We start from the raw sequence: 20690 nt of genomic DNA on the forward strand, positions 1-20690 counted from the left end.
CTTTGCTTAAAAACAAATTGTTCTGCTATTATTAATTTTGAGTTCAACTATTAAACTATTAACTCATGGAGTACTGATCAAATACTAAAAGTTTTAGTTTCATCTTAATTGCAACAAAGCAGGGAAGCTTTTTATACCACACTGTACAAAAATTTAAGAGGAAGAACTGCTGATAAAAAAGAAACGTAGCTTGAAACATCTGCTAATATTAGATCTGTTATATTAATTCAATTGCTTAACAAATACTCATGAACACCTGCTCTTCACAGAAGAATAAACATGAACAAACTTAACTCTTTTCTTTCAGTTTGACAGTTTAAGCATAATTTGGCCTTCTTTTACGGACAAAGCTGCTGAATCTAGAGGTCTGCAGCCTGTTACCTAAGGCACCAATAAGTATTTCATTTTTCATGCTAATTTTACTCAATGCCTTTCTTCTAAAGAGTTTAAATTATAAACAAAATAACTCTAAAAGACATGAGTCTTCAAACTGACATTCATGACCCTTTTGTTTGGAAGAGGCAGGAGTCATTGTGTAGCCCTGCATTAAGTAGAGTTAGGCCTACAGTGCAAACAGCATGGTAAGGAAGAAACATTTGCTGACTTGGGGCCACAGCATTTTTCAGTGTGTGATTTTAAATTGTAAAAATAAACCTAACTCCCTTGAGAATAGTATCTTCTGCAGCAAGATTCCAACTCTGTGAAACCCAAACGTGAACATTTGGCCTTAGACTGCACAGAAACCTTCTGATTATTTATAACCAATACATACATCTACAGAAACAGAAATTCCGGCGTGGAATGTGGGTAACATCCTCATGACAGGCGGCCAACAGAGCATCACTGTTGGTCAGCTCTTCTGGGTTTTCGCTTCACACTTACACTCGGCTTTAGCCATTAGGCTTTTAGCCACACTGAAAATTTTTCATTAATTTAAGATTACCTTTTATGTCAAAATTATACCAAATGCTATGAAAACTAAACATTAGCATATGTCAATTTTGTGTATTGTTTATTTGTTTAATACCTACTTTAAAATATGTTTCTTGTATCAGATAGTATATATATATTTATGCTATTATATATGGATTTTCTGTATGTATCTTATTCCCATGATTTTATATCAAATATAGGCAATATGGAAGTCTCTGATAAATGAAACTGAGTTTGTGGTCAATTTAATTAATGCTTGGGCACATTTGAAGAACTAGTAAAAATGTACAGTGCCGCAGAAAAAAATGATAATGTAATATTAAACTTCCCTACTTATTTTCTTATGTGTTTATTGATTAAAACATATTAACTAGTTGACTGAAAGTTAAAAACTCTGCTTTCCTGAAGAGCATCTTGGTATGAGATCTTGGGTAAGTCATTTGACCTCAAAGCTTTGGTTTGCTTCTTTGTAAAACGATAATGCACATTTTGAAAGTCACATGATAAGTGAGAGCTAATTTCCTTGCAGCAGTCATCACTGAAGCCATATAATAAATACTTTCTTAAATTGTACTTTGTTGCATATAAAAAGGAGTTCCTGTAAAGGTCTTAAAGTCAAACATCAGATATTATAAACTGCAAAGTCAAGTAAAAAATGATTTTCATCCTTGGAAAAAATATTTCAAACTTTTGATTACTAAAGAATTGAGGTCTAACTCAACAATTTCTTATTCCTACAAATAAAGATTTCAAAATTGTTATCCTTTTGACTGTGAAACAACAATTGCTAGAATAAAACAATCTTCTCTAATCTTCTTTGTTCACATAAACAGAGCCAAGGCAGCAAACAAAATGACTTGGTGTGAGACATCTCAAGTTCATCTTCCTTCTGGAGTTTTGGGATTGAGAAATGAATACTGTGATTTTAAAAAATCACATCAGTGCTGACAGACAGGCCTCATGATCAATATCATATTAAGTTGTAGAAAAATAAATCAAGTTGCTATTTTTTAAATATATCTGAATTTTACATGTCTGCATGATTATGGAATTCACACCTAGTACAGCTATAAGATGGAACTAAATACTCATGCAAATGTTAAGAGATATAGTCTTAATTCCATTAGAATCAAAATCAGTTCTTCCAGGATGATAGAGTTTTACAATAACCTATTGTAGTATTTTCCTTTGTATCCTCTACTTTTTCCAAGTCATCAGAGTATGATGTATGGGGGCATCACACACTAGATGAAGCCTGGACCACCAGCAAAGTGGTATGAAGGAAGGAGAAAAGGGCAGAGTTTAGGTTCTGAAGTGCCTCATTGGTTTCACAAAAGCTTTTTGTTTTCCTGGTGTCATGGGCTAACTGCTTTTAGAAGTCTTGTCAGAATTGTTAAAACACTGTGTTAGTTATTTTTGACGAAGTTTGGATTTCAGAAGGGAACTGTCAAGCTATCTGTGAGAAACCTCCAAGGAGTTCTTCTGGTTTAATGAAAGGAGAAATCCCATCTCTGTGACACCAGGGAAGAAAGAGAGTCAGATCTGAGGGGGTTGGAGGGGCAGGCCTGGCAACGCCGACATGTACTATTGGGTCAGTTGTTTCCTTTGACCTCCGCAACAGTAAGTATGATGACAACAACAAAGGCAAAGTGCCTGATGAAGAAACTAAGACTAAAACTAAAATATGTAAAATGATAAAACTAAAAACTAAAATAATTCATCTATAAATTCCCAACTAATAACATGTAAGATAGAATTAGTGATAAGATTTTACTTTGATATTTAATAAATACTCTCATTTTTCATTTACAGGATAGTTTTAAGATAACCATCTTATTAATGACCACAAGCTTGCCAGAGCTATTTGTTACTTATAAATTACTTGCATATTAACATGCAATTTATTTCTTAATTATTGGTTAATTGCACTTTATTTTCCTCCCTATGGAATATCTAGTCAATTTACAACAACATCAATAATAACACACTAATATTCTCAGTGAAGGAATTTCAATCCAGATGAGACTTGGTCTTAGTGGTAAAGGATGATCCAGTTTAGAGACCATGATGCCACATATAGTTGAAAACTCCTGGCAACTGAATTTTCATGATCTTATTTTGGCAAATCATTTCTCCAGAATCAAAAATATAAATTTCTCAATAACTTTCAGGCATCTTAGTGTTGTCTTTCTGATACCAGTTTTGGTTTTTTTTTCCTACAAACACTAATTTTTTTTTTAACACAGAAGACCAAAGTTTAAAATATCTTTTCAAGTGGAAAAATTCATCAGTAGTGTAAACTATAAACTACTATAAGATAAGGGTCTAATGGACTGAATATTCAATTTTAGAGATTTAGAAAAATCTATGGGTCATGTCACAGAGCTAGAAACAGACCCAAAAGGGCAACATTTAAGATAATGAATTTCCTGTCTGAAAAAAAGATGCCTTCAGTCACTGGGAAAATTTAAAACAAAACAAATGATTAGACATTTAAAAAACAATGTTACACACACATACACACACACACACACACACATACATATACATAACAACAACAAAAACATCACATACCAAACTCTAAAAAAATCTTCTGATTAAACCACCAGTGATTTAAGTCAGAAAGAAAAGCAGGCATATAAATGTGGGAAACCCTCCTGAATAATCCTTGATGTCCATGACTACCAAGAGTGGCCCACTCACAATTAGAACTTGAGCTTTGCTCTGGTGTGGGAAAAAGTGGACTGACCTTTTCTGGCAAGACTGTTGTTGGGTTCATACTTCTCAATCAACACCTGGACTTGCTCTTGCTTTAAAGGTGGGTAAAGAATTTCATTTAGCCTGGGATCTCGCTGCTTGAGGTTGATAAAATCCATCATCTGATCAACTGTAAGGTATGGTTTGCTTTTGGCACCACTAAAAACAATTAAAAACAAGGAAATTAGAAGGTTTTTCCACCAAGTCTCATTCATATATTTGCATTTAGCTATGTGGAAACAAACTCCTGCCATACCTGGCAAGAGCATGCTATACTGGAATTCCTATCTTGCCCTAAAAACATTGTGTTGCTCCATCACAACCTTTTGCAATCACTGCCACCAAATCCCAATGCCCTTGAACTATACCAGATGCATAAGAAAACCACAATAGGGAAATACTGTATCTTGTGTGTGAAGATGTACCACTCTAAATGGAACACAGAGTATGGGTTGTTTTTTGATTATGATGCTTAACTTCTGGTTTAGTCATCAAATTCTCATATCCCGCTTAATCATCTAAAGATGTATTTATTTCTCATTATTAAAAATACCCAATATGTTTGGGCACATTTTTCTTTTCATTAAAATTATGCTTCAGCAAGAGTCTATAACTCTGCAATATAGTGTGATTCAAACTTCCCATTTCAATCCAGTTGACAACCCAAAGACAAGTTCAATAGTACAGATATTGCAGATGTTCAATCAATAGTCGATGGCAATGAACATGACAAAGTGAGTACATCTGATATCATTTTCAGCAGTGCTGTTTGCTTGTTTTTCATATAAAGAAATCTTTATTTAGTCTGTCAGTTTTGGATTGATCTGTCACCACATAGATTTCGGTATATCAAGAAAGGTATTGATAAATTGCTACTTCCCCATATTTGCCTTGGTGTTTTGATGTGTTTTTCTTTTTTTTTCCATTCATTTTTAAAAACGTAATGCCTATATGATTTCTAACATAAAAGCAAGATAATTTTCAGCTACTAAGGTTCTTAGTAATCCAAACTTCTCATTTCATTAATGTGATGCAAAGAGGTAATATGACAGGTTCCCAGGTCAGCATTCTTTCTACAACAGTCTATCTCCACAAAGTAAGCCTAGATGCTTCTCTGTTCTAGCCATAATCTTCAAACTACACAGAGCCCCCTGAGAATTCTAAAACACAGACACCCTGCAACAAATCATAGCCAACTTCACTCATTAAAAGTGGTGGTTGAGGGCTTCCCTGGTAGCGCAGTGGTTAAGAATCCGCCTGCCAATGCAGGGGACACGGGTTCGATCCCACATGCCGTGGAACAATTAAGCCCGTGTGCTACAAATACTGAGCCTGCCCTCTAGAGCCCACAAACCACAACTACTGAGGCTGCGTGCCACAGCTACTGAAGCCCACGCACCTAGAGCCTGTGCTCTGCAACAAGAGAAGCCACCGCAATGAGAAGCCTGCGCACCTCAACGAAGAGTAGCCCCTCCTCGCTGCAACTAGAGAAAACCTGTGCACAGCAATGAAGACCCAATGCAGGCAAAAATAAAAACAAATAAATTAATTAATTAAAAAAAAAGTGGTTGAACATCAGGGGTAGGAATGCGTGATTGTCTCCATCAAATTACACAGAATCACTGCTATTATTTATCGTGTACAAACAGGTTCTGCCATCTCCCTCTACTGCTCAAAATCCTGCCCTAGCTAGCACCCTGAGTACCATTGCCAAGGCAGAACAAAACGATTTAAAATGTGTTCCCTTACAATTCAGAAAAGATGTTATCAATTTCAGGTCGAGGACAAAGGTTGTTCAGGAAAACTCTGTACACTTCTGGAGTGAAATCTTCTTGAGGTATCAAATCATTCTGGGGAATAAAACAAGAGGGTCAGTAAATGGTCTTTTTCTTTGTTATCTTTCATCCTCCCAGTTTTGTCTCTCTCTCTCTCTTCCCTCCCTCCCTCCTTCCTCTTTTCTTTCTTTTATTGGGTTGGCCAAAGAGTTCGTTCGGGGTTTTTCCATAAGATCAATAGGAGGCCAGGGTGAACATTCAGAAAACATCTATGAGGTCAGTGGTGGAGTTCACTTGAACACTGGCTTTGAGGTATCAAAAGACTTATTTTCTGTTTTTTCATTATATTTTAAGCTTAAGAGTTTTCTCCTTCTAAAGGGATGTTAAGGCAATTTCTGAAGTACATTCAATAAATAAGGTTATGGCTGAGTAATATTCCATTGTATATATGTGTCACATCTTCTTTATCCATTCATCCGACGATGGGCACTTAGGTTGGAATATTACTCAGCCATAAAAAGAAAAGAAATTGAGCTATTTGTAATGAGGTGGATAGACCTAGAGTCTGTCATACAGAGTGAAGTAAGTCAGAAAGAGAAAGACAAATACCGTATGCTAACACATATATATATGGAATTTAAGAAAAAAAAATGTCACGAAGAACCTAGGGGTAAGACAGGAATAAAGACACAGACCTACTGGAGAACGGACTCGAGGATATGGGGAGGGGGAAGGGTGAGCTGTGACAGGGCGAGAGAGAGGCATGGACATATATACACTAACAAACGTAAGGTAGATAGCTAGTGGGAAGCAGCCGCATGGCACAGGGATATCGGCTTGGTGCTTTGTGACCGCCTGGAGGGGTGGGATAGGGAGGGTGGGAGGGAGGGAGACACAAGAGGGAAGAGATATGGGAACATATGTATATGTATAACTGATTCACTTTGTTATAAAGCAGAAACTAACACGCCATTGTAAAGCAATTATACCCCAATAAAGATGTTAAAAATAAATAAATAAATAAGGTTAGATCTAGGGAAAACAGGGTCTGTTCAGCAGATTTTTTTTTTTTTTTTTAGGTTGCTGTTTTTGGTGACTTTAATCTCATTTTTAATTGTGATAAAATATACAGAAAATAAATATAGCATTTCACCATTTTTAAGTGTACAGATCAGTGGCATGAAGCACATTCACATTGTTTATGTGATGTTTAGCAGACTTTTGAATGAATGTATTTTTTTTTAAAGTAAAGAACCTGTAGAAAGACATTTTCAAAATGAAAAGATAAAATCCCAATTTTGTGTCTTTTTTTCAAACAACGTTCTTTCTGGTTTAAGTAATCTGATAAGTTGCAAAACACTTTTCATAAGTAGGACATCGGTCATTATTTCTCACTGATTCCTCTTGTTTCCTATTGTTTGGAAAGCAAGTCATTGATATAAAAAGTGACTTCTATGACTTATTTTTCTGTTTAGTCGGGCTGCCATGGAAACCGGAAGCATGTATTCAAGCCTTTGTTAACAGGAAGGACATTCTTCATGTCGTTTTTCCTTTTTCAGGTATGTGTTTATATGATTATTTTCAAGTCCTTAAACCAAAGAAAACACCCTTCCTTTTACCGTATTCTTATTTTTGGAAATGTACCTTTACAGAAATATCTAAAAATTATTGTCTGAATTATGGTCTGAGACTACACTGCTTGCTAACAGATAAGAAAACTTAGCTCACCACTTGGCAAACAGCAGGAGTCCCATATTTAAGAAATGAACGAATAAAATAATATTTTCTTTACTAAATCAATTTATAGGGCAGAAAAAAAAAATCCATCTTGCAAAACAGCATTTTGAGACAACCAAACAACACGTGTCATTTATATATAGCAAGATGCATTACACCATTAAGTTCAGTTACCTGGACACCAACTCTGAAATCATGAGCACAAGTGGCCAATTCTTAGAACAATGGGAAATTCCCATAAATTGTTTCATGGTGTTTTGCCACTCAAAAGATGGGGACAAGTATAACCTATAAACAGGTTTCCAAAATTCCATTTAATTTATTGATACAAAATGAAAGAAAACCTTTTGGCTGGACAATGCACACTTTTTTTAGTGCCACCCTCTCTCGGAGTTAGACTCCCATGTCTCTTTTAAGTAGTTTTTAAAATAGCCAGAAATGAGCCTCTCTCCTACTCTTTGGCTGAGAGATACAGGGAAGAGAGATTTTAAAACAAATCTCAAGGAAATACTCAGTGGCTCTGTCGGCCAACTCAAGCATCAGACTTTATTGGATTTGATGAACCCCAAATTTGTTCTCCCAGTCTCCTTACTGTTTAGTTACTATTTAGAGCTCACTCTACCTCCCCCTCCCCTCAGCATACAAATAAACAGATTTTGTCTAAGGATATCAATCATTGTTTTCCTTTTCTTACTGACTTCTTTTTTTTTCTCCCTTCTTGTCTTAGCTTAAAATCTCTTCCTCTGAGACCAGGTTTTGTCTTCCATTCTGTGCTACCATCACACCACACTTATCTCATATTTCAGTACTTATTTAACTGTTTTGTACTCCCAGCTGTACAGTTCTCTGTATTACTTGCTAACCTGCAGATCAACACAAGCTAGGACTTGTGTGTTGCCTGTTAACTGCTCAATCTGTAACATATAGCAGGTCCACAATAAATATTTACTAAATGAATGAGTGTAATTTATGACAAAAGTGGAAGTTGACAGCAAGTATGCTTCCCACAGAACATCAGATTCAACTAAAGCCATTTGCTTTAGTTGAACATAATTTCATAGAGCAATATGCTTTACTAAAACTCTAACCATGTTTACTTACCAGCTATGAATTAGAACTTCCTATTAGAGAGGACACATTGATGAAATAAGCTGAATAAATACAGTATTATTTTTATTACCAGTTGGATGTTAGCACATAGAAAATGGACAGCATTTCAACACAACTTCATTTTTCTCTTGCCCAACTTGACTGATGAAGATACCCTTTAGGGTCAGTGGGTGAAAATGGGAGAAAATATATTTTGGAGAAAAAAGTTAAAATGTGCACCACTGAAAACTCAAGTGAAAGAGTATGGGGGAGATACTTAGGGAAAAGCTACAGGCAATTACCAATTCTGTATATTTTAAATAAGGCTGAAATTCACAAAGGTCATTCACCTATTTTCTTTTCCTGGACCTCATGATTTGGTGAATTGGATAGAATAGATTCATTGTCCTGTTTAAGCAGGAGGAAACTTAAAGTCCAATACCCTTAAGATTATACCCAAAGTTCAAATACTCTTCTGTGAACCCTTCCTTACCAAACCAGGTGGAGATGACACATTCTCTTTTTGTGTCCATAATCCACCTTTATATACCCTCCTTAGAGGATCCATCACACAATTTTTCCTTTATTTTTTATATTTCTGATGATCTACTAGACTGCGTGTTTTAGAGCAAAGTGACTATCTCTTATTTAATTCCTTTGTGTCCCAAGAATGATGCCTGGCATATAATATGCACCTAATTAATGTCTGTTGGGTGAACCTGGGTATGGGACAAGACCTTAGGTCTTCTGTCTCGTAGTCCAGGACTTGGTTCACCACATCACGGCTCCAATACAAAACAGATGGTCAGTGATTATTTGTTGCCATTGTTATCCAAACTTTTTGAGGGAGAACTAAGAAGACCAATACAGTCAGAATCAGGCCCATTTATTCCAGAAACTACAAAGAATTTCCATACTTTAAAAACGTAGTTGCTTCAATTCCATGCTTGTATACAAAGAATCTCAAAAGAGAAAAGATTAAACAAAAAACTTGAGATAGTACTGGTGGCATTTACATTTCCAGATTCCAAAGACCAGGTTATGACATATCCACATGCCAAATTGAAAATAAAAAAAGAGAAAAAACTCATATACATATATGCATATGTAAAAATACTCAGAGGATAATAGGAATTAATATTTATTGAGCACTTACTGTATGTCAAGCATATAGTTCTATGAGCTTTACTTGAATGTTTTCAGTTAATCCCATGTCAACTCTATGAGGTTGGCATGGTTAGGGACCCCTTTTACAGATACATACACTGAAGAGATGGGAGCTTACAAAATTTGTCTACGGCATCAAATTGGCGGGGGCGGGGGGGGCGGTTGCTATGTTTTGAAGTAAGGTCGCTTGATTCCTCAACTCACACTGCAATCCAGAAAACTAAATTGCATATCAGTTTTTGGATACTGTTTGTATTTTCTTCTTTATACATTTGTAGATTTAAAAAACAATTCTATAATGAACAGGTACTTAACATTCAGAAATGTTATTCAAAAACATATTAATTTAATTCAGTGGACTTTAATGAATAAGGAGTCCACATACAGATTTTATCTTCACAAATCAATGAATTATTTTCCGGTAAATTCAGGATTTCAATCTATTTTCAGTATTTTTGTCCTAAAGTTATAAATCAAAAGTTGAGACAGCCAGAGAGTACACGAAATAATTACAAGTAAACTACTGATAATGAACTGAATACATAATGTGGTTATAAAATGGAATTGTGATATTAGTGATTTTAAGAATCACAGCTGAATGAATAACTATAATTTCTAATTTACATTCTGGGTATAAGGCATAGGAGAAAGGCAACCTATTACAGTTATCCTGGGAGAAGTTCTTTTGTAAATTTTGTTCATAGTATTCTTTAGTAAAATTTATGGAATTCTTTAAATCCAGAATAATCGCTGTTTTCTTTGGTATTACATGTATGTTGATAACTATAGTAAGCTTTATTTTATAAAAAAATATGGATTTATTCTTATCTTCTTCATTAAAAGATCAGTGCTATGCCAAGACTATAATATGATTCCAAATGTCAGTGAGCTTATTTTTCAAGTTAATAAAGCCTTAAATCAAAGGGAATTTGGTGCAAACACACTATTTTCTGTTCTCAGAAAGTTTGTGAGTAAAGTAGTAGTTTTCTGAATATGGAAAAGTCTTCAAACCTCTCACTGGAAAATACGTTTGGATTATTAAAGAAGACAGTAATTACTTTGTCTCTCTTTTTAGATACAGTACTACTTTTTAACAATTAAGATAACTTTAGGAAGCATTTGAAATCTCTAAAGGAGTACCCTTTAAGGAATGTGCTATTTCAATGGATCATGTTGGTCAGGATACAAGTTCAAGTGCATTAATTATCCCTAACAATGTGCACAAAGATAATGTTTAAAAAATCTCAACAGGATATCCACAGTATTTCTGGTAATGTGTCTATTTACAGAACACAATTAAATCTAGTTTGAACAACCACTGGCTATATAAGGCTCCCAGATATGTACTACCGTCTACCATTTACGTAACCTTTTCTTCTGTGGAGTGTTTAAAACACCTCTTGTCAGTATATCTTTGCTAATTAGTGGATATTTTCTAGGGCCACTGTTCTGTAGATATGAACTTACAACAAGGATTTAAAATATAGTCAGTTCAAGGAAGCATTCATTTCCTAGCTCTGAAACTGACTTTGTTTTTTAGATCTTTTTACAGCATTGTAATTCTACGAGTCCTCCAACTAAAGTATACTTTACTGTGAATAATGAGCTTTCAAAACTTTATGATGGAAGTTGATTATATTTTTAAAAAGTCTCCAATCTGTTTTCAGAAAATTGTCATAACATTTAATTTACTAAAGATAAATATTTTTTTCAATTTAAACATAACTCCTGTTATTTGAAACTCATTTTCCTTTAAAAATGTCTCCAGTTGACATTGGATTGAAAGTGTGAACCTATAATAGACATAGTGGATTGTAAAAACTCAATCTGCATTTATCGACTGAATTGTCAGAATCCAATTGTTTAGAAAATTGCAATTTACAGAGAATTGATTGATGGATTTGATTTTCTATTCAGCTTCATTTTTCTATTCCTTCTTTCCCTTAGCTAGTTTTATAGTAATAAGTTAACATTTTTGATTTTTTTTTTTCACAAGATGTTATCCAGTAAAGGTCAATTCAGGAGCAACTGCAGAGGAAAAAAATTCTTTGCATGTCTTTCTAAATTCATGTCTCACACTTTCTTTTCATGCTTAAATGCAGTGGTCTTTTTTCAGTTACTCAAACCAGTAAATTTTTTCCAGCCTCAGGGTTTTGCACACATTGTTTTCTTTTTCTGGAATGAACTTCCCTTATTTTCAGTGGCAGTGCTCCATTCCTTTTGTTCATGGCATTCCCCCCCCAATTTACACACATCAGTCAAAGTGTTTGACTAGCACCTCCAGAGAGTATATGGTCCTTGAATCCTGGGACTGGAACTTCATTTTGCTCACTACCATATTCTCAGTGATGGAGGGCACATAGTAAGAGCTCAAGCGATATCTGTCAAGTCTGAATGGATAAAGAAGATGTGGTACATATATACATAATGGAATACTACTCAGCCATAAAAAAGAACAAAACAATGCCATTTGCAGCAACATGGATGGACTTAAGATTATCATACTAAGTGAAGTAAGTCAGAAATAGAAAAACAAATACCATATGATATCACTTATATGTGGAATCTAAAATATGACACAAATGAACTTATGTATGAAACAGAAACAGACTCAGAGACATAGAAAACAAACTATGGTTACCAAAGGGGAAAGGTGGTGGGGGAGGGATGGACTGAGAGTTTGGAATTAGCAGATGCAAACTACAATATTATATATAGGATAAATAAGCAACAAGGTCCTACTGTATAGCACAGGGAACTATATTCAATATCCTGTGATAAATCATAATGAAAAAAATATGAAAAAGAATGTATATATATACACATATATATATACATATATATATATAACTGAATCACTTTGCTGTACAACAGAAATTAACACATTGTGAGTCAACTGTATTTCAATTAAAAAAAAGAAAAAAAAATAAGTCAAATAAAAAAAAATATTTGTTGAGTCAAGGACAAGACCTTAACAGTTATATCTTTCCTGCTCTAAAGCATCAAATGAAAGAGCAATAATAAACAAGTTTGATCATTTTCTTTTGCTTTATTAAAGTGAAGGTTAAATGTTTGGGGGCCTTTCCACAGCTCTCTGCCCAGTGTTTGCAGCATCAGCAGCTTTTTCCACAAATAGCAAGAAACTGATAGCGGAGAGTGACTTTATTTTTTCTTTTCTGTTACCGACCAAAGTCGTTAATAAACTTCATTTTTCTGAAAAATATTCACAAGAATTGGCTGATGTAACTGATGCAACAGCTCTCAATACTTTTTATAACTTAACCATACATTTAAGAATGGCTTCTCAACTTCATTCAGTGCAACTTCAACACTGTCAGCATGTTTCAAGAGACTCAAAGGTTCTTCTTTGGGTATAAGTGTTATTCTTGCTTACTTGTTGCTTAGATACTGGGATAAAAATAATTCATAATAGAAAGGAGTGTTCTGCATATAGTACAAGGAAAAGGTTTTATGCAACAGACCCAGCTATCCCAGAAACAACGATAATTAGAGCCAGGTATGTAGAAATGCATTGAAATGAAGGCGAATTATTTTAAGTGGTCAACGTATATTAAGTGCCTCAAATGTATTGAGAGAAAAAAAAAAAAGCATCTTACAAGCTTATCCTCTCATCTACTTGACTACCATAGGAGCAAAGTAGGCAATTTTCAAACTGTTTTGATCCTGTACTCCTCTTGCAAAAGCCTTTTGAGAACCACCCTGCAATGTACATAAATATATTTATTTATAAAATGTACTACCATTCTAATTGCTTATTAACTTAAAAATATTAGCCCTAGACATTTAAAAAGGGGAGAAGATGAAATTAATATTTTAAAATACTACTAATCATAATCTATAATCATTAGCTAATATCTCAACGGACATCAAGAAAGGATTTATAATTAATAAGAAGCTTAAATTCTTAGTAATGTTAATATTTTTGACCAGTACTTTTTTTGTATTAATTGGTTATTTATTTATTTTTTTCAACTTGCAAAGGGTCTTTCTTATTGAAAATGTTGGAGTTATGGGAGTGAAAGAAACTAATACAGTGACCCCGTATATTGTACATATTAACAAATAAGTCCTATGTACTTCTTAGTTTTAAAAATGTTTGGATAATATTGGGGCAAGATATATTTTAGTATGATTATTCAGGGCTATTTAGCAGTGCTAGTTTTAGGAAGGCAACATGCTCACCCTTGAAGATGGAAGACTACAAGCCTCTAAAGCAGTTTCAACTCGCTTCCGGTCTGCTGAGAACAAGCGGTATATGCTGTGAAGTGAAAGCACACCACGTGAGAGATGCTTAAAAGGCATTTGGATCACACTTGTAGATGACGCCAGCTGAAACATTCCATTCAATCAAACCTCCTTATAATTCATCTTTAGAGAATTAAAAGATACTGATTGTTCTAGCATCAGCATATGTGTTCTGGAAGTTCTATGTGTGTGCTTTTTAAAATCAAAGTGCCTAAAATAAAATCAATATTTTGAGACAATGGTGATGACCCAGTTAAAAAACATGGCACTAAATAGCCTCTGGTATTGTATTAAGCATTAAAATCAACATCCTTGACAACTCTGTCTCCTTGCTGCTACTCACTGCTCTAAAGGTGTACGTTGCTAATATTATTAATAATAATTAATTAATAGTATTATTATTAATAATGTAACTTTTTTATGAGCAGAAGCCCACTGGTAGCTAGTAAGTCAAAGGTTAAAGGCTTTTGACTGAACATGGTCTAGAGATGTGCTTTTGTTGGTCAGTAATTTGGGTTTAAAAAATATAACTTAAGTACTGAACAATTTAATATAACAATTTGGATTTATGGGTTCTATTGAAACATTAGAAAATCTAGCATCCAGAGCCCACCAGTCCCACAGGGAATATGGTGGAGTTGAGTTGTCCTTGTCTCCTTGAGACGGGGTTTCACTCTTCAGTTTTCCTTCCTGTTCCTGGCCTGCTTCATCATGCATGTTCCCTGCCTGGCTTCTGTTGACATTTGAGTTTGCAACCCCTGCTTCAAGGCTAGTGTCATCTTGGAAGAAAGAGGCATTGTGGTCGCCCAGTTTCCATTCCTAGAATAGATCTGAGTCTCAGATGGTCTTTTAGGTTTAACAGCAAGGGTCCCCCATCCCCTCCACCCCCTTCCTGCTTTGGTGTTTCTTGAGAATGATGCCACAGGAAGCGGGGAGGCCCAGGAAATCTCTATGAGGAAACCAGCTGCACTGATGTGCATATGGAGTGTGTGGGAGGACAGGGTTACCACACATTTCCATGCTCCTATTTGGACCAAAACAGAGCCATGGCACGGATTCACATCTTTGAGGGGGAAAAAAAAAAAAAAGAATAATGGGAAATGCTCATGAAGCTTACTTTTTGAGAGGAATGCGTCCTTCTGGAGTGACTTGCAGCTTAAGTTTAGTATAGCTGTTGGAGAAGCAGAAAACAAGTATTTAGTTTTTTTTAAAGCTTTTTATTGAAGAATAAAATGCACAGAAAAGGGCTCCTGCATATGTACAGTTCGCTGAATTTTCACCAATCGTCCAAGTTTCTGCAATCAGCACCCAGATCAAGAAAAAGAATATTATCACCTTAGTAGCATCCCAGAAGCCCGTCATGCCCCCTTCCAGGGCTTATCCCAAAAGTGGGAACCACTATCCTGACTTTAAACAACTCAGATTATTTTTGCCCTTTACATAATGGAATCACGTTCTTTTGTGTCTGGCTTCTTTCACTCAATATTATGCTTTTGAGATCCATCCATATTTTTGCTTTTCATTGTAGATCTTTCACTCTCGTTGCTGTATGGTATTCTATTGTGTGAATATACACCTACATTTTTCTCTTCCACTGCTTCTGGACATGTGGATAGAGAGAAGGGGCAGGACAGCTTACAAACTCTGCTGATGGGTGTGTAAACTGGGACCACCAGCTGCTCATGCTATGACACAACAATCCTATACCTAGGTGTAGATGCAACAGAAATGCTTACAGTGTGTTCATCAAAAGGCATTTTCTAGAATGTCCATAGCAGCTATTCATAGGGAGATGCCTATTTGAAATGGACATTTGCAATAGATATTATTAGCCAGCTACATGTTTTACGAGCTATAACATGCTATGTTTCAGGTAAAACATCTTATCACTCTCTGTGTCACCTTCCACCAACATTGTGTGGCACAACAGATGTTCCAGAAATGTCTGTTAGATGAAGAATGGTAAGATCAAAGACAATTTTTAAAAAATGAGGAATAAACGAAGAGGGAAGGGGGAAGCACATAGGAAAGGTCTTGAAGGTGACAAAGTAAGGAGATGAGATGATGACATGAAAGAGCATTTAAGTGAAGACCTGTGAGTACTGACTAACAGTAAAAGGATTTCTTAGAAGAGTATGAAAGAAATGTGGCCTGGAGTCTTTGGTCTGGAATGATGGGTATGTCTTACAGAAGAAGAGGGAAGAAAGTTATTAAATAAAATAGAGGACCACCTAGTAATGTTTCCACTTGTGGTTTTCATTTCAAGGCTTCCCAAAATCCTGGATACACACTGTTTCCAAACTGAACACAACCAGCTTTCCTAGCTGCTCATCTGGCAGAAATCATTATTTTCCTTGGTCAAATAAATTTCAGAAAGACTGTAATTTGAGAGCCACTGGGTAATCCTGATTTGCTTTCTTTCCTTTTCCTTTTCATTCTGCTCTTTCCTCTACATCTTCTTTCTCTTTTCTTACTAACATTTGCTGTGATTGTCTATAAGGACAGGAGTCAGGACATCAGCCTGTTGATTTAAGTAGCATCTATCAGAGATCTTAGACTCGAGAGAATTGAGTCCCATATGTTGTTCATTCTCTTCCTCAGATTAATAATTGATACAACACAGGCAGATATAGGGCTGAAGACTCCCTGAGATGAATAATTTTTGGTTCTGAGCACAGCTGCCAGGATTTAGAAGTATCTGCTTACTGTGTGTCAAAGGCATTGACATTCAGGCGAGCTCAGCGTAACCCTGATGTGTGGCTCAGAGGAAAGAACGATCTTTCTTGGAAGTCTTCCAGTTTGAAACGGTGGACGTATCAGTTCTCTAACAAGTGCCAGAGGGAAATTTATGTTTATCAATGTGAGAAGCCAGTGCAGCATAAACAAAAGACTCACAAAGGAGAAAGGAAACTGATTCAAATGAAGCAGCACCCTTAGCAATAAAATTAGAGCTACTTACGCTTTTTCCAGAAATGCATCCCTAGACATGTTTTGGGCCAGCAGGTTCGTTGCCAGACTGAAAACTTCATTTGTCCATTCCTGAAAAATGTAAATCACACTTGCATTAGCTTAACTACTGTACAGTCATTAGACACATGTTTTTAGCTAGGCTACTAGGAAGACAAATTAGCTCAATTTGTATGCCTAAGGGTTTTGGGTTTTTTTCCTGTTTTTATCCTGTAAAAATGACATAATTAAATTCAAATCCCTGAGCAATTACTCCTTTCCTAAGGAAATATTCTTTACCCATAAACAAATTTTATCTGCTTTTTAAAATCCCTACAGATAGAGACCTGGTATGTTGCCTTTAATAAGCAAGTATATGTTATTCCTTTCCTTGCATTATAAACAGATAAAGAGTTTAAAATAATTATCTTTTCAACACACCTGCAAATAAGATCTTCCTATTTTACTACTCAAGTCAAAGCAGCTATACCAGGAACTCTTTAAATGTTAATTACAGTTCTAGAAATTCTCTAAACTAGGTGCAGTCACAATGTCATACAATATCCAGTACTGTCTCTCCCCTGCCCCCACCCCCGAGTTGAGTCCATTCCTTACTGCTGACCTAATCTCAATCCCTACCTCACACCATTCACCACTGATCTCTCTTGGCTTCCAAGAAAATGGGAAAGAACAAATCTACAAAAAAACAGTTGAAGTTCCATTCTGGGTGATGATTTTGAACACACAATTAACATTCTGGGCTGAAAAAAAATAAGAGAAGATGACATAAGAGCTAAGTAATGTAATCATCTGATGTTGTAGTTGACTTGGCTCCCTCCTCAATGAAATCATGTTTTTTAGTTCAACAGCTTTTCCACCTAGTTTTGTTATTTCTACTATAGCTTTGTTGGTCTTTTGTGTTTTGCCTCCTGATTTAAGGCCCTGATAATAGGTCATCATGTAATACTGTAACATCTGAGGTAGAACTTAGGGTATAGAGTCATGGGAGAGGGAAGAGGGCACTCTAAGCAGTGTTTCTTGTTTGTTTAGGTGTTTGTTTTACTTTAAAATATTGAGTTTATTTTAAAAATCAGCACAGTAAAAACTGTCACACAAATTAAAGACCTTTAATTTCCCTTGAAGTCTTTTAAATTCTGAGGTTATATAAAATTAAGCAGGAAAACATTCACATTAAATGCAAATCAATTTTGCACAAATAAGCGTGATCAAGCAGCTTACATTGTCACCTGAAATACTTGGACTTTAGAGAAAAATCCCAGATGACAACACTCTATGTGTTATAAGAAGATTTACATTATTCTGTTGGGTATGTTTTAGCGGCAGGACTTAGTGGGAATGGGGAGTAGCCTAAAAGGAATTGGAAGAAAGAGGGGAAGTTGCAACAAAAAAACATAGAGCTTGGGTGTGAGTATGGAGAGCATTTAATGTCTGTTCAGTTTTCTGGAATTTGGCAAAAAAATATAATATCACTGAAGGTCTTTCTTTTAGGGTGAAGGTGGAGAGCCAGGGCTAGATGGTAGGTTAAGGAGGTTATCTGGCAGCCAAATGCTGGGTGGATTTGAGGCTGAGAAACCAGACGGGGGAACTCAATTAGGAAGCTGTCACAGTCCAGGTGAGACATAGTGAGGCCTTGGATTCTATGGACTGTTGATGGAGGGCTTGGGGAAGATAGTACAGAAGAGCTGTCAGTGAAACAAACTTGATGGACACACAGAAAAGCTTTGGAATAACTTTTTAACAGCTTTAAAATAAAATGTCCTCAAAATAGATTATTTTAAACTAAGAGTAATAACTACTGGCACTGATTTTCAAAATATGTTTCTGGTATAATATTTTCCAGGCTAGGGGTAGAACTTTAGACTTTTCCGGCTCCATGGCAACCTTATGCTTTGGTAAAAGTATTTATAATTGGAGGCAATGTACCATTTTGTATGTTTACTAGGGGCCAATTCCACAACAGAAATAGGTACAGAGAAGGTATTATGAAGAGCTGGGGAGATTTAATTGGGTCTGACCTTTTAGGTTGAAAGATAAGACCTCTTTTACATCTAGTCCAGCAGAAATATAATGTGAACTACACATATAATTTTAAATTTCCAGTAGCCACTTTAAAAAAAATAGAAATAGGTGAAACAAATGTAATAATATATTTTATTTAAGCCAATATTTCAAACATATTATTAGCCATGTAATCAACATAAAAATTATTGAGCTATTATATAATTCTTTTTATGTGCTTAGTCTTTGAAAGAGGTGTGCATTTTGCACGGAGAGCCTGTCTTAATTTGCACTGGCAGCCTTTCAAGTGCTCAACAGCCACACATAGCTGGGAGCTGTGGCTGCAGCATGGGTCAGGGCAGGTCTTCTGGATCCTTCACTCCTTCTATGGGTCCTTTATAAAGCCAGCTGAAGGATTGCATCATCACCACCTTCACTGCACAGCCACAGCTGTTTCAGAAAGTAAGGCATAATTTATTTTACCACATTCTCAGAATGTGAGCATCTAAATTTCCAAGTGTGGAATTCCTAGAATCCATGGACTTCCTGCAGCCTTTTGAGATATGCAGAAAATCTGACCCAGGTTGAATCAAAATTCAGGGTCTAAAGCAGTAACCAAACCAACTTGAGAAATAACTCAGTCCTTGGTGGGGTACTGGTCTAAGTCTATATTACACTGAGCTAAAACAGCATGTGTCTTACTTTGAGTTCTCCAGAAGCAGACCCTGAGACAAGAATTTATGAGAAATGGGTTTATTACAAAGTGTTCCCTGGCAACATTATAAGGGAGTGAGCAGGACTGGGAAGCGTAGAAGGCAGAAAGTTGAGATACCAAGCAAACTCCGCAGATGGTAATTTTGGCTTAATCTTTCCCTGTGTAGACCACTCCTGAAACTTGAGTTTTCTGATGAGCAGAAAAGGAGCTGGAGTATAGTGATCCCTGTGCCTGTTAGTCTTGGGTCAGGGCTTGCTGGAGGGGATGGAAATCCCCAGGCACTTCCTGCTTTCCTTGATAGTACGCAAAGGGCGTTCCAGCATCCAGAGGGTGCATACAACAAAGAGACATGGGTGCTGGCTGTTGGAAGTGAAAGCCCATCCCCATCGAGGTGCTGTATATGAAAATGGTGAATGAATTGGAGGGGATATGGGTAGAGCACTGTTAGAGTCGGACGGATAACAAATTTCAGGACTTTTGGGTACCAGAAGTAGCTACATTGTGTAAATAGGGGATGTGCAACCAAAGTGTTGGAGAAATTGGTTCACATACGTTCTAGAGCAGGGCTTCTCAAACTTTCATGTGCATACAAATCACTGCAGGTCTTGTTAAAATGCAGATGCTGATGCAGATGCTGGGGAGGGGGTGGCAGAGAATCTGTATCCCAAGTGAGGGCTATGTCAGATGATGCTATGAGTAGCAAGAGGACTTACAGCACTGATGGAAAGCTTGATAGAAATGTAGGACTGTAAGCTCCACACCAGATCTCTGACTCAAAATCTGCATTTTTTCCAAGAAACCTTTGTATATTTTATGCATGTTTAAGTGTACTGCTGGGCCAGGGGCAGAACTTTAAGCATTATTCCAATTTTTGTCTACTTGCTTCCCAAGCAAATAAAGAAATAGTTTGGTCATTTGTTTTAGAATAACCAAAAAGTCCTTACAGCTGTATTAAGAACAACATGGCTAAGAGATGTGGCCAGAGCAGCTTAAAGCAGCCTCAGCCTCAGCTCATTATGAGGTTATGACATATGCTTTGCTGCAGGGTAGACGGCTCCCAACCTGGCAGTGCTCTCATAAATCCAGCACTGGGCCCTAGTTAGTATGGCATTGGAAGGACAGCTTCTTATTTAATCTGGAGTATTTGTTTTTCTACTTTCAGAGGCAAAGTTCTGATGATTGCTACTAAGCTTGGTTCAGCCCCTGCTATTTAAACCCTAAAGCTTCTTAAGTGACATTTTCTGCCTTAGGATCGATCTCTTCTTGTGATGGGGATTACAGAGACC

General features: G+C 36.2%; 1 protein-coding gene across 1 annotated transcript in view; it reads right to left on the bottom strand.

Annotated features, from left to right (window-relative positions):
- Window positions 1–20690, bottom strand: part of PLCB1 (phospholipase C beta 1) — a 681896-nt gene that overhangs the window by 184557 nt on the left and 476649 nt on the right. The window contains exons 5-9 of the mRNA XM_027118192.1: window positions 16684–16763; window positions 14842–14895; window positions 13662–13737; window positions 5440–5540; window positions 3683–3849 (exon numbers count right to left, since the gene is read on the bottom strand). Coding sequence (XP_026973993.1) covers window positions 3683–3849; window positions 5440–5540; window positions 13662–13737; window positions 14842–14895; window positions 16684–16763 — 478 coding nt within the window. The remainder of the gene's footprint in view (window positions 1–3682; window positions 3850–5439; window positions 5541–13661; window positions 13738–14841; window positions 14896–16683; window positions 16764–20690) is intronic.

Source organism: Aethalodelphis obliquidens, unplaced genomic scaffold (assembly GCF_003676395.1).
Source record: "Aethalodelphis obliquidens isolate GAN/ISIS:26980383/991018 unplaced genomic scaffold, ASM367639v1 scaffold18, whole genome shotgun sequence".
Lineage (NCBI taxonomy): Eukaryota > Metazoa > Chordata > Mammalia > Artiodactyla > Delphinidae > Aethalodelphis > Aethalodelphis obliquidens.